This window comes from Macrosteles quadrilineatus, unplaced genomic scaffold (assembly GCF_028750875.1).
Source record: "Macrosteles quadrilineatus isolate MER2022 unplaced genomic scaffold, UCM_ALF_1.0 Scaffold_2__2_contigs__length_208266976, whole genome shotgun sequence".
Classification (NCBI taxonomy): domain Eukaryota; kingdom Metazoa; phylum Arthropoda; class Insecta; order Hemiptera; family Cicadellidae; genus Macrosteles; species Macrosteles quadrilineatus.
The window spans coordinates 132,648,013-132,662,611 of NW_026542595.1; the positions used below are offsets into that span (position 1 = coordinate 132,648,013).

At 35.1% G+C, this 14,599-nt stretch overlaps 1 protein-coding gene across 1 annotated transcript in view; it reads right to left on the reverse strand.

Moving 5' to 3' along the window:
• The window catches only part of LOC128985980 (H(+)/Cl(-) exchange transporter 7-like), a 34,744-nt gene extending 25,250 nt beyond the window's left edge, over positions 1-9,494 (reverse strand). Inside the window, exons 1-3 of the mRNA XM_054406009.1 lie at positions 9,172-9,494; positions 5,881-5,972; positions 2,437-2,514 (exon numbers count right to left, since the gene is read on the reverse strand). Of these exons, the coding sequence (XP_054261984.1) occupies positions 2,437-2,514; positions 5,881-5,952 (150 nt within the window). The 5' untranslated portion in view covers positions 5,953-5,972; positions 9,172-9,494. The remainder of the gene's footprint in view (positions 1-2,436; positions 2,515-5,880; positions 5,973-9,171) is intronic.
• Between the last annotated feature and the right edge of the window lie 5,105 nt (positions 9,495-14,599).

Sequence of the window (14,599 nt, forward strand, 5' to 3'; positions counted from 1 at the left end):
GGGCCAATTTTTTTGGCAGGGGAGATTTCTGTGCCGATTTTAAAATTCAAAGATTTAAAATCCGCGCCAGGCAATGGACAAGTCAGTCCAACATGACGTAACGCGGAGGAACACTACACTCGAACCGTGTCGCGTGCAAACGTCTCGTCGTCACTCGTGGCTCAGTACTCGCGTAGTCAACATGTGAAGTCGCGTTTTGTCGCTGGTGTAGGACGAATTTATTAATATCTTAATTCGTAGCTCGGAAATTAGCGTTCGGGCGGAAATTGTACGTGCATCAAACGATCGCAATTGTCAAAATTTCGCCGAATTGCATTTGGGGGTGTGTTTTATTAGTATTAAGTCGAGACAGTTGAGATGCCGGATTGATTGTTCGCGTTCGTGATGAAAATTCGTACATGCATCATATCGATAGCAAATGTCAGTTTCTAGCGAATAGCGGGTCGTCGTGAAGGTATTTTCAATTGAATCATTAAACGCCAGCTCGAAAAAACAAGAATTAATAAGTCCTACACCAGAAAAAACCGTGTCGTGATGTTCCGCTCGGTCAGACAAAAAGTCACAAATTACCACGAGTCAGTTTTTAAATGTTCGGTACGCGTGAATCTTCGTCGGAATGAATGTGTATGTGTCGACATGTGTACGTAAGTAAATGTTTGTGTTATTTGTGTATTAGTATTAAAATAGTCTTGCCAATCTGCCACATTTTTTCACATGTACCACTCGTTTTACAAGTTATGAATCATGTTTTGTTTGGTCTGAGATTTTCATGTTTCATTTGGTCTACTTAGAGCACATGGTCACGATTCAGGATAAAATGTTTTATTAAATTTGGTCATGTCATACAAAGAATTTAAGTTATAATAGTGAACCTAGTCAAATGAAAATTATTTATTAAATTGAATTGAAATGGCATATTAATTTAAAGAGCAATGTTTGTCTGTGATATTATTATTTTTGTATTCTATGTAAAGTCAGATTCTATCATCATCAGTATTATTATTTAAAACGTTTGTATTTCATGTGTAGAATAATTGTTGAACAGTATTACATTTTTTAAATAGTGAGAGTTTGATTGTGTAACGTAAATGGGGGTAACAGAGTGCTCGGTCGAAGGCTAGGGTTGATAAAGGGTCATGAGGATAGACTCCCATTAAATTCATAAATATTAAATACTAAATAAAAAAATTATCAAATAATCGACTCAGCAGTCGATTGGCCCCGTTGCACTGATCAGCAAGGAGTGATGTAGATCACAAACCTACATAATAGTCCCTGTTTGATTAAATTGTAAACTGGCCAGTTTGATAATTACGAACATCTTTGGGGAGTCTGGTGATCCAAAACAAATAAATAAAATCATCAAGGCTAGGTTTTCCCGAGACTCTGCAGTTTTAAAAATGAACAAACCGCCAATTTGAACATTCAATCTTGCAATCAACTCTCTCACTCTCTCTTTCAAAATATTGTTAAATTGTGCACACAAAAGGTTATCACATTGTATAAATTTTGTTAATTATTGTATCACAGCTCATTTGCAATTATCATCTCATTATACAGCATTTTTACAAAAATCCATCTTTTCATTCACCTGTGTTTCAGCTAGTATTATTAGTATCAATCTGGTATAAATTAAAGAGGTAAATGGCTTAACTGAAAGAAGTATACAAAGTATACACAATGAGTGTTGACGATCACATTTTGTAAATATATTTTGACAGTGCAATTTTTATAAGTTCAGTTCATAATATTTAATATCAAGTTGTTGAATTCATGAGTAATCGGCTTAACCGAATCCAGTATATATATATCATCTTGAAGTCATACTTTTGATAAATATTTCCTGAACAAACAGTTTCACAAATATTTTCAATCAATATTTCAATATTATTATTTGCCATTTTTACAGTTTTACAGAGTATCAATTCATATCACAATCTTTCATCAGAACAGCACATTTCAATTCATGGAGTGTTCAAATAGACACATCTATTAGTTTTAAGAAGTGTTAGAATTAAGCTGAAGAAGGTGTGAAGGAGGACAAGATATCAGATCTCTCACGGTCCATAAATCGGACTTCTGGGATATTTAATTACAGGGCCCACACTTAACATCTTTATTTCCACTGCGCAGCTCTGTGATTGTAATGTCCTCAGTAGTTCAATTAAAAGTGTAAATGAAATTCATTAAAACCCCACCAGGGGGCAACTTTTTGTTATACTCACACCTGTATGGAATAGCCAAATTGCATTACATAAAGGTGTGAGGTGATTTTGGTTGATGAAATGAAGTAACAAGTAAAGAGCTATTATCTTTTATTGTTTTTATTTTTCGTTACAAAAAGAATATAGGAAATATTCTTTTTATTTTTCTTTACAGTATGTATATACTAGCTGAACCCGGCAGACATTTTCAACCAAAAACATTGGTACTTACCTCAAACTGAGAACTGAGGACGTTAAGTGAACCGATAGGAACGGCACCTTCATTTTGTTTGAGGTAACTTACTGGATCCTGAAACAAAAATGAGATGTGTTCAACACTGAAATAGGCAGTTCATCTAGTTAGGTGAGTTAGTGTCGTGACAGATCCAAAACAGCGATGATGTCGGTTTGGATTCTGGTACCGGTACCTGCCACTACATTTTATCAGTACAGTTCACTCCAGTACTGTACCTCCTGTACTCCTGTACTGTAAAGAGAAAAAAGGAAAAAAGTACTGTACCAGCACACCTCTTGCTTTGCTGGGCGATTCACACAAAGACGGACGAGAAATGTAAGGTTAACTGTACCTGTGTAAAAAAATTTTAAAAATATGAATACATTTTCTGTAATTGACAAAATTGTTAGATACACTGAAATATCATACTAACTAGTTCCAGCTTTAGTGAATTATAGCTTTTTATCCCCCTTTCACATCCTAGGATGATAGGTTTCAGCCCGTAACTACTGTATTTCACACATTACTGTACATCAGGCTTAGAGGGTCGTGGCATTATAACATAGATAAATTATATTGGTGATTGGTGGGATAAGAACCCACGACCTCGGGCTCTGAAGCCCTGTGCTCTACCCCCGGACATCTCGCTCCCCGCTAAATTATTAGCTTAGAAATTATTTTAATGTCTGCTAATATTTAACTTTATTTTTCTAAATGACTAGATTCTGAGACTTGTATTTAGGTTTCTTTCCTAGGGTATACAAATATTTCACAAAGAATCCTGCCAGTTAACAATATTTTCAGTGATGTTTAGACTTTAGAAATTAGTTAGCCTAATTCAATTTTAAAAGTTAGGAAAAAAATTCTACAAAATGTTAATAGGTGTAATAACCAGAAAAAAGTTTTTGTCTCAGATAGAAGACAAAATAAATATTGATATTGTATTTGTCAGTTATTTGACCACAAAATTTAGATTTTTAGATTTAGATTTGCAAAAAAGATAAAGTAAATAGGCCCTATATGATAATAAAACAAATAATAACTAATATCACCAGGTTTATCAAGGATAACATGCTCATTGTTTTCAAAAATGATATCAATATAATTTTGGCTTGTCCACTTATTTTAAAGTGTTCACTTGAAATTGAGGTCAAAATGTTTTGCAAAAATGACAAGTAAATTTCAATTAGAACCATTTTACACTTGAAAAAATCCTGACTATAAATTTTCACAGTGTGGAAAATCACTAGTTTTTTGACTAGTTAAGACATTAGGCCTATAATTTATGCATGTTACTTGGTCTTACTTACTTCCTATTGTCATACTTATTCTTCCTATTGAGAATTTTATTTTAGCTTTGTTTAAATATCCTGTTATGAATTAATTATTCAATTTTTTTTAGGTTTATGTTGCTAGCATAGTGGTTAGCATCTCCGACTTCGGTGCGGGAGGGATGGGTTCAATTCGGGGACCTCTCCTGTAAAATGCCACTGGCGTAGAAAGAAAAAAAATATTATTGTGATAAAGTATGAATATTTTCATAGTATTGTATAGCATAAAGGAACCAGAGAAATGCCAGTTAAATTTTATTTTGTACATTTGGGTAACTTAGTCCTACTATGTCATTGCTGTTTTTGTATCAAGATTTTAGACAGCAGACAGATCCTTTGTATTTTTATAAAAAAAGTTTTTTTGGTTGAAGGGACTTTTTTGCAATAATTACTATTAAAATTTATTGGTACAAATATCTGGAATAAATAAACTCTTTTCAAAAGAGAATGACACTAATAAATTGCTTTGAAAAAATACTTTCTCTCAAAATTAAAGCATTCAAAAATATATCATTGGAATTCTACAGTTTATAAATATTGAGATACAATGATTAAAACATATTAAATATGAATGCCAACTACGCTGAATATTTAAAATAAAACTTTACTAATCAACTGAAAACAATTAACTCGAAAATGAAAGTATTTACCGTAATAATCTTGCAATCATCATGAAGACACAAATGACAGCCACAACTAACATCATGCATTCTTACGAAATCTTAAGAACTACTCAAACCCATCAAGCAATTGACTGATTACTTAATGAAGTAAACATTTTCAAATGTAAATAATAAATAAACTTTCCAGCTTATTTCAAACGTTCTAAAACATAATTGATAGGATGTACTCTAATAAAGCTAATACCAAGAAATCCAAATATTATTTCCAATGATTCATTGTTGATTCCTTTGTTATATTTTGGTACACTATTGACTTTTAGTCATTATAGCTTATTGAATAGATAATCTAGTTTACAAATCAGTTTTTACATATTAGGTGAGTAAGTTAAAAATTTACATTAAATACATTTGCTAAATAAATTGTACAATGTTGGTACTGCTTAAATATTGTACTTGCATGAAAATAAAAAAAATATAAAAAGTAGTTTAGTGCCTATTGTATGTCGTGGGGTTGTTGACAAAACAATAAATTTATAGAGAAAGCATTGTTTTTCTCTAAAATGTATATTTATTGTATATTTCTGTGTTGAGTGCCTTTAAAAGGAGTACAAATCAAATAAGGAGGGGTAAATTGAAGATAATGGCTAAACATGCTAATTATTCTAAACATGCCTCTACGGTACAAGCTTTTAACAATCTAAAACTAATTTGTTTCCAATGATTGTGTGCTTTTGTACTCTTAACATACCAGAGCTTGCAATAGATGGGGATAAATTAATGTTTAACCATTAAGCTGAATCACTTGCGAAAAAGACTATATTACAAATTTTCAAAATGATATGATTTTTTTAAATAGTAAAAAAAATGACAAAGTTTTAGTTTATCCAGGGCATAGTTTGGATCTTTGTGAATATTTTACAGTTTATTTCGACTCGATAAACACTTTAATAATGCCACGAGGTTCTTTTTTGTAGGACCATGTTTACGTGGTAACCAGCCGGCAGGTGGAACCCTCTTAAGCTATGAAATAATTCATTAAAAAAATCCATTGAAGTGGTAAACACAACAGCTGACAATTGTCACAATAAAACACTTGACACTTGTCACAGCTAAAATAAGTTTGTTTAAATGAAAACATTTAAATTTATTATTTGATTATTGAAACATAACGTTAGGGCAGTTTCAAGAGCTAAGAAAAAAATTGTAAAGTAAAAACAAAACTAATTGATATGATGTATGATCAAGAAGTGTGGAAATGTCATAATCTTCTGTGATCATAGCCAAATCTAGAACATCTTCCACGTTTTTGTAGACATCATCATTGTCTTCCGTGATCGTGGCAAGAGTGTGAGTTTTTGGATTGCTATATCTTTGTCAACACATTCTTCTATAACGATAGCGAAAGCTCGGCTCATCTTGGTGAACCCAATTTCAGTAAAAATCCAACTATTTTAATGGAGCGAAAACAAAGCAAAAGTTTGGCTTACCACATCGTTTATTCCCTCAGTACGGGTCGATCTTCTCCTTGGAATCAACTGCTCTCTGTCGTCCGTGTTCATTTTCTCAAATCAATAATAATCTGTAATAAATAGCAATTGTGTTTGAGATAAATTTATATGAACAAATATGAGAGCTAACTTATAGAATAAATTATTGCCAGTATTAAAAGCTTGTTTAATATGGTAGAGTAACTAAATCATGCCTGATAAAGTCCACTATTCGTAAGCGCAGCACACAACCAAAATTTAACATGGTTGTACATTGATTGGCCAGTGTTTTCAATGGTCAGAGGCGACGTTTCGACGCATTATATAGTGAGAAGTTTTTTTTTTGCATGTTTTTGTTTACTGATTGTATAAAGGTAGGCATGCCACTGAACAATTGGAATACTCATAAAGAAATAAGGTACATAGGAGACATTCGATTGTACAATTAAGTGGTGTCTAGCACAAGCGACTAGTGTCTAGGACATCGCCCCTCTAACCCTAATGTTATACAACACTCACCATAGAGGAAGGATAAATAACCTGTGCCCTGTAGGATAGTGCATTTCTGCACAGTGCTTGCCGCTCCGGCTCTTCCTTGCGTGTCCTATAGTTTTGGCCCCTTAGAAAGCGACTTGCGCGCTAAGTTAATGCTAACCAATGGTAGGGGAGGTCGCTTTCTAAGCGGCCGAACTATAATATTTCCCACACCACATATCAGAGCTGAAAGCGCACGGTAGTCCCATAAGCAAGTTTCCTCCGTACCTATTTCTCTGTGAAATACTTCATAGCGTAAACTCTGTGCTGACTTCAGGTCAGGTTTAGGTATCGTTGAATGATAACTAACCTGTAGTCTGTAGGATGGAACACATCTTGTAATCATTTCTCTACCTGGGGCTGGCCTAGAGACCCAAGCCAGTTCCAGATAGAGGAAGGTACAGGAGACAGGTTCAATCACACAGACTATAACCAATTCCAAGGAAGCAGTTAAATGTATCTGGCTAGATATTTTAAACTACTATTTTACTAAACTATTAGCCTACTTATTTTTGCAATTTTTTACCCCTCACAACTTATGAAATAATCAACGTTTCTGGTGGACACACAGTGAGGATAAACAGGAAGCAGTAAAACACCTGAATCTGCCTGATCAAGGGTGAAATGAACAGATGATCCATATGAGACGTCCATTGTTCATATCTTAGGTGGCCCTTTTATTTCAATAGTTCTGCTATAGACAAGTAAAGTCGTGAGTTGCAGACTATATACAACTGACAACAGGGCCGTTTTTAGAATCAACGAGGCCCCGGCAGCTCACATAACAGGCCCCACTAGCCTAATTCTTTGGTGTTTTGAGCATAGAGGATTTAGAAATGTACAAGTGATTGATTCATCTCGCTAAACTCGACCATTTGAATTCAAAGATTCAATTGGAAAATAGACCTAAAGGGACTAGCTACGGTAATAAATAATTCCATAATTATATTTCAATAGTAGGCTAATATTAGGCTTCTATTGTTCAAACTTGTTTACTTCAAGTCAGGTGAAATTGTTGACCTTCACTTCAGACTTCTGGCCAAAACCAAATTGTATCAAAATAGGGTTTTCTTCAAAAATATTTATTTAAAAAATATGAATTGTTGTTACGTTTTGTGAAACAACTCCTGCAACCACGGCAAAATCATCGGCACAAAACTTTTATATATAGTCTAATTTAATATGAACGAATTCGTACTCAGTCACAATAAAATCGTAGTCTCCTGCGGTAGCAGTGAAATGGTGGAAATTTTCTGTGATCGCGGAGGAATTGTGAACATCTCTATCATGGTCTGCAGCTATTGCAGCATACCTGTTGTGATTTACAGTCGTGGAATTTTCGCGAACGTTTTTGGCGATTATACAAGAATAAAGGCTCAGTTTAAAAATCAAACACTCTGACATATTATTGTTGGAGTTAATTTTTCAGGAATCTATATAATTAATACGCTAGGGTACATGAAACTTTGCCGGTTGAACTCCTCCGCCATTTCTTAACCGATTTTATCCATTGATGTCTCATTGGAAAGAGCGTGTCGCGTAGATTTGCAAACTGGCCTTACATTTTTGAAAAAGTCCCTTGGGCTCTGTCCCAGTGGCTTTAAAAGTTCCCATGTAATCCTTATGAAGAACATAATTGTTTACATTTTGAACAGCTGTATAATTTAATTGCTGTTATTTATTTATTTACTATTTGATTTTGTGTAAACATAACCCCCAAGACGGATCGTGTTAAGTATGGTTGTATCTTAAATTTGTGTATTTATCGTTGTTTTGTGTCGCTATGACGGATCGTGTTAGCACGATTGTAACTTAAAGTTGTGCATTTACCGTATTGTTGTTTTGTGTAGCTATAATTTGTTTATTTGTTGTTTTTTCTTTTAAATGCCTTCGATGCGACGACAACGAAACATAGACAGGAGGCGTAATCGTGATAGCGACCGCAGCTACTGAACAGTGGTGCGTAATAGGCTTAACTCATCACAGTCAGCACCTGACCCTGGACAATCTCAACTATTGGGTTACAAATGCGCCCTAACACTATCCCAAAACGACTTTTCGTTCTCAATTGGCCCTCTATCAATGACCTGTGTTGCCTGTACAGCGAGGCATTTTGAGAAGGAGAAAACCGGCCGGAATGCTTTAGGTTTATCAATAACGAAGATAAACATGGTCTGAGTTACACACCGGTAATCTTTGAGTTGACTCTTTTAAACTAATTGTAAATATGACTGTTATTCGTTTTAAAATAACTCCTGTAATACGTTGCAATTGCTCGAATTCGAGCAACATGTACACTAGTAAAAATTCATTTGATGCCCCGCCAAACACCGTGTCCGCGGTTGGGGAAATACGGACCTGACTGACAATCAAGACAAGATTTCACTACCAATCTATAGGCTAGGTCGCTGCCATCAATTGGATCTAATAGTTAAGTTCGATGCTGGTATTTAACTCAAAACTAAAAATACTAAGCATGGTTCTAGGATGGCTTCCTTCAGTGACAGTTAAAGTCACGCATAACCTGGGGTTGTTACCTCGCCCCTAATCGGTCCTTAGACATCAGACAAGCAACTTACAAACTTTAACTGAATAGCAGAGCTACTCAGACAATCGAGGATAGCCTAATCTTATGACAAATTTATGATATGTTACAAGAGCATTAAAAAGTAAGTATTGCTGTTTAGGTATCATCAAAATCTTAGTGTTTATCTAAGATAAATTAAAACTAAACAAAGAAATGACATGTTTACTTACTTGTGAATATAAACAACTTCATTCTTACATAAGCAAAAAAAATTACAACTTGGAATTTGGAAAATACATTTTTATAAGTAGCAGCTAAACATGGACTAAACCATCTAACCTATTAGAGAATTGCTAGTAATCGTGGTACTGACTGACAAATAATTAGAACAATTATTTACAATTTGGTAATACAGATAACCTAGAAAGAGTAGTGAAGGCAAAGGCCTTGAATTGAATCAGACTCGAGGAGATTTGATTTCAAACAAAAACAGTGTCTTTAAATACGCATGTTTTTAGATTTTGCGTCAGTTAGAATAATAGTCTGTAGAGTACAGCAGACGACAGACGACACTCGTGACAGAAAGAAAACATGACTAATGCAACAGGTTTGCCACAAAAAATAGGGTAACTTAATTTTTTCCCACAAAAAATTTCCCTCATTTTCTAATAAGTATATAAGAAAATGAATGATTAGTATTAATAGAAATATGTATTCTAATGTAAAAGCGAAGACATTCCACACATTTTTAGCACAATTACGACAAAATCGAGGCAATCTTAAAAACAAAATTGGTACACCTAATTTTGTGGTGGACTTGCCAGTGGTAGCACACTGCCATACATTAGTTGGAAATAATCTACATCCTGTTCTGGTGTTGACAAGTAAAATTCTATAATAGTCATTGCTGTGTAAACATACAGGTTCCCCAGCTTTCAAAGTTAAGTTTGAGAGAATCGTCGAGAGAAGTTTATAGCACGTTTCTAAACAGTTCAGATTTAACCTACCAAAGTACAGTAAGCCACGTTTGACCTTATTCCAATAAAAAAACATGAGGAGGGCGTGAAAGGCCAACACCAAGAAGCGTGCAAAATTTAAAGTCCGCGTAGCACTTGGTCTAGATAGCTCTCTCATTATTATTTCTGAAGTCTATATCAAGTTTGAAGAAGTTAAACACAATCATTAATCGTGGATTTATACATATTTGTGAGGGGGATTTCCTATGAAAGAAAGATTGGTCTGTAATTATTGAGCACAAAGATAATTTTTCTTTAAGGACGATGCAAAAAAAATTTCAATAAATATTGTCGTGAATGCCTGCAGTAATTTATTAGCAGTTTACGCTGCTGTGTGTGGTGGTGGGGAGACGGTTGCCTACTTTGGAGTAGACACAAAACCCATTTACCATAAACCATATGCAACAACCCACCTCTGATGAAAAACAAAAAAAAACTGGTGGAGTGACGGAGGCAGGTTTTCGTTGTGGCTCGTTGTCGGGGTGGCGCCTAGTTGGGAATGTGCAGATTAACTGCAGAATGACAACCTGCCACCTCGGATGGATTTGTGTGGTTGTCGCGATGTCAGGTCAGGTTGACGTGGTGGCACGTTGTCGGGGCAGCAACTAGACGGTTAAGTCCCTCGTCAACCTGCCGACTCAAATTTTGTTTGGTGGGGGTTTTCGGGGTGGCACCTTAACGGCGACCCACCGTTACTATAAAATCAGCAATGTATAATGGAGGAAATCTCGTAAAATTCTAATAAATGGCCGACTATGACTTTATGTACGACGATATTTATTGAAATATTTTTGCAATGTTCACAAAGAGCAGGGAGCCTTTGCTCAGTGCCAGACCAATATCTTTCTTTCAAAACGAACTTTTAACAATTTAATCGTGACTTACTTTCCGTGACTTACCTTCCACCGGTTTCGCGTCTCGTGTTAAAACGTCAGTCTCTGGTCGACCAGTAAAACAATGTTTCATTATGTGCGCGTTTATTGTGTCATGTGTTTTCGTGTACCTATTGTATTATCTTCTTATGAATTTCCCCATGAGGGATAATCAGGAAGTCATTCTAACCTGATGGTGTGGTGTTTTCCAACACAGGGCCAGATCTAGTATTTTGGCGCCCCTAGGCCCAAATAATTTTCCGCCCCCTAGTCTGGTCACAGTTAGGCCTACTTTCCTTCAAACCTTTATTAAAAACTATATCATGCCCATAGGCCTAAGAATACCACTCCTCGTCGGAATTTTATCATTGCAAGTTTTTTGAAGAATTGACTTGTTTAGCCTTAACAAAATGCCGTCTTATACACCTTTAGCAGTTTTATGCTTTAAGTAAATGCTCACGTTTGTGGCCTGTGGGGCTAAAACAAAAAACTCAACCGACCGAGCATTACTGCAAAAAACATGGCCATTGATTCCAATTTCAGGTCCAAAAACATGAACTCCATGCAGTACGTAATACCATAGATTAAACATACTCTTTTAGTAGATTTGTCATCATTATGGATTAGCTGAAAACAATTCTTGTTATTTAAACCTAGTTTATCCAAAATAAAACGATCTAATCATAAACAATAGATCGTCTCCTGGTTATATTACAAGAAATTAAAACATACATAGAACTAACCCTAAAATAATAGAAACAAAATTACGTCAAACAAAACTAACGTACAGTGTCACCAACATGAACTATACATGAAAATACTTTTGAATTAACAATGTGATAGAAGTCTACTTGAGTTATATTTAATCTATGGTGGTACTGCATCTAGGTTAAATTTCCAAAGCAAAACAGTGCAATATTCCGGCCAACCATACCGATCCTTAGGTCTGAGGATAAGATGACAGCATTAATGGTGCTTTGGAGGGTATTGATTTTTTCTAAAACCTATTCCAATTGAGATTAATATTTTTTCGTTGATTTAAAAGATACATTCATGGTTTATTTTTTAATATTCAACACATCGTATTATATATTTTAACTTTATATTGCAGATTGATGTTAACTAATAAAAAGATTAGTTAATTTTTTGTGAGGTGAGGGAGGTAACAGTGTCTAGCATGCATGCGCCCCTCACTCCGATCAGTAGCGCCGAGCCAGCATAGTGGCAGTGCAGTAGCAACTAGCTACTATCATTGACTATATAACACTACTAGTAGTGTTATATAGTCAATGCTACTATCCCCGGCCCTGGTAGCAACGATGCGTACCGTCACAGAAGTATGTTTTCTGTGGTACCGCTCGGGCGCTCGTCAACCCTACATCCTATTCGTATAACCAATGTTCGTTACCAATGTTGTAATAAAATTGATGCATAATTCTGAAAATTAGTTTAAATTCTCCAACAATTATTTCTTCCTATAAACTTAAGAATCAGAATGATTTATTAGCCAGAGTTTTTTTATCAATTATTTACTTTTATTTTTAGATATTCAAAAAGATTTTCCTCTCGGCCGTGCGCCCTTTGGGAGCTCGAGCCCATAGGCCCGGGCCTACCGGGCCTATTGGGAAATCCGGCCCTGTTCCAACAACAATACAAACAGGTGTAGTTGTACTCCAAACTGATCGTTTTGACCGACAAAAGGCCATAAATTATTAGTTACCTTAAGTTACCTTAGTTACCTTAGTTATAGGTTACCAGTTACTTTAGTAACTTTATATTATTAGTTAATTCATGCGACCCAGAGCAATTGTGAAATTCTTTGCTCAGTAAAGACAGACTAACCAACAAAAGTAGACTTCTCATCCCATTGTAATTTGACCTCGTTCATCGTGTCTAGTTCATGTCCAGTGACACTGGTAGCTATAGTGTTGAGGGAATTTTGTTACTATTATTTCAGGGTTAATTTTATGATTTTGTACTTTGCTGTTTGTTTGTATAACAAGGGGACGAGTTGTTTATTTTGTTTATTTTTTTTCTAAATGAGGTTTTAAATGGATGAAATAACAAAAAACAATTTGTAAACAATATACGACCCCTACAGTCGTCGATCTCTAATATTCCTACAGTGCACCAGGCAGGACTTACAATAAAATTGGCTCCAGCTGTTCCATTAGGATGAGAAATCTACTTAAGGAGTATATAGGTTTTATCATTTTATCTATGGTAATAAGATTTTCTCGTGTTTAAGTTGAAACTGTTGGTATACAGCTTATACATTTCACAGCTGGCCTTTCTAAACCAAATTTTACCTTGGAGGAATCTAGAAGAATCGGGAATTTGGGCTTCACTCACGTAAATTCGCGAATTCAGGAAGCAGCCGATGAATAGACTCCCAGAAACATCTAAGGCTGTAGAGGTCAAAGTTCTAGAACGCCTCAATGAGCTCCATCACCATTTTAAACATCACGAAAGAACATCTCTGTGCAACCCACAATAGACAAAAATAAGAAACTTATACTTTTAGCAGCAGCAAAACGGAAAGGAACCAAATTTATTGCTTTTAAGCTTGAAATATGCAACCAAATTTCAACAAATTGTACCTAAATACATATCTTTTAAGAGAACCTTAGATCCACATCTCTGCGGGCCTATATGTATTAAAAAAGCAGGTTCTCATAATCATTGGTTTCTCTCATGTACATGTCTCAGCAGATTAAAATGCCTACCTAATTTAGTCAGTGACAAAGACATATTTGCCCGAGGTGTTGACTAATTTACATAATGATACTTTATGTCCTGATAAACTGTTCAGGAAGCACCTGTTAATTGGAGCACAAAGTGTTAAGAAATAGTGTGTAATTGGTGTAAGATACGATCACGTCCTTCGGTCACAAGGCCGATTTTGTGCCGAAACATCGCTCAATAATGCGAACTTTTAGTCTATTTTGTCGGAATGTCCCTTACATCGACTGGCTATTAGGTCGTCAAGGTCGTCTGTGAGTCAATTACCTCGAGGATTAATTTACTGGACGAGTCAAATTATCCTGTTAGCTCAGCGTTATCTGATAAGATATTGAACGTTTGAGAGGAGAGGTCCACGGAATATTGTACACGTACTAATTTCGGTATTCGTATATTCATCATATTCTTGTCACCATTTCAAATTCTCCAATAAGAAACCACATTTTGGTGTAACAAACACAAATTTTTATGATAAAAGATAGAATACCGCATATTACATTGTGTAGAAATAAGAAATTGACAGCTGATCAGAGACACAATCAGAAGGTACCATCGATGTAGTTATACATCAATGGAAGAAACAAGAAAGATATGACTATGGTTATCCAATAATATTAATAGGCAAACATGCTTCTTTGAAAACGGGTTTCCTCCGCTCGTGTGCATAGCAGGGAAAATCTACTCATACAATTAGAAAAATCATTTCCTGTATATGTACAGAACCCCTTTAATTAAAATAGGCTCAAAAATAAACCCAATGAATTAATTTAAAACACAAATAAATTAACATGGGCCTTTTTATGGGTTGCTATGTTGGTGAATAAATAACATCGAATTATTGGCTAAACAGAAAATCAAAACAAATGGAAGAGATTCCAATCGCATGTTTTATTTACAGCGTGGGGTGAGAATAGAGAAGTTTGTACCTATACTAATGAATTAATTAATTTACCCGATTAATGTAACCTAATTGTGTACCTAGCAGTACACAGAATTAACTTTTTGTGTACAGTTTTACTTCATAACAG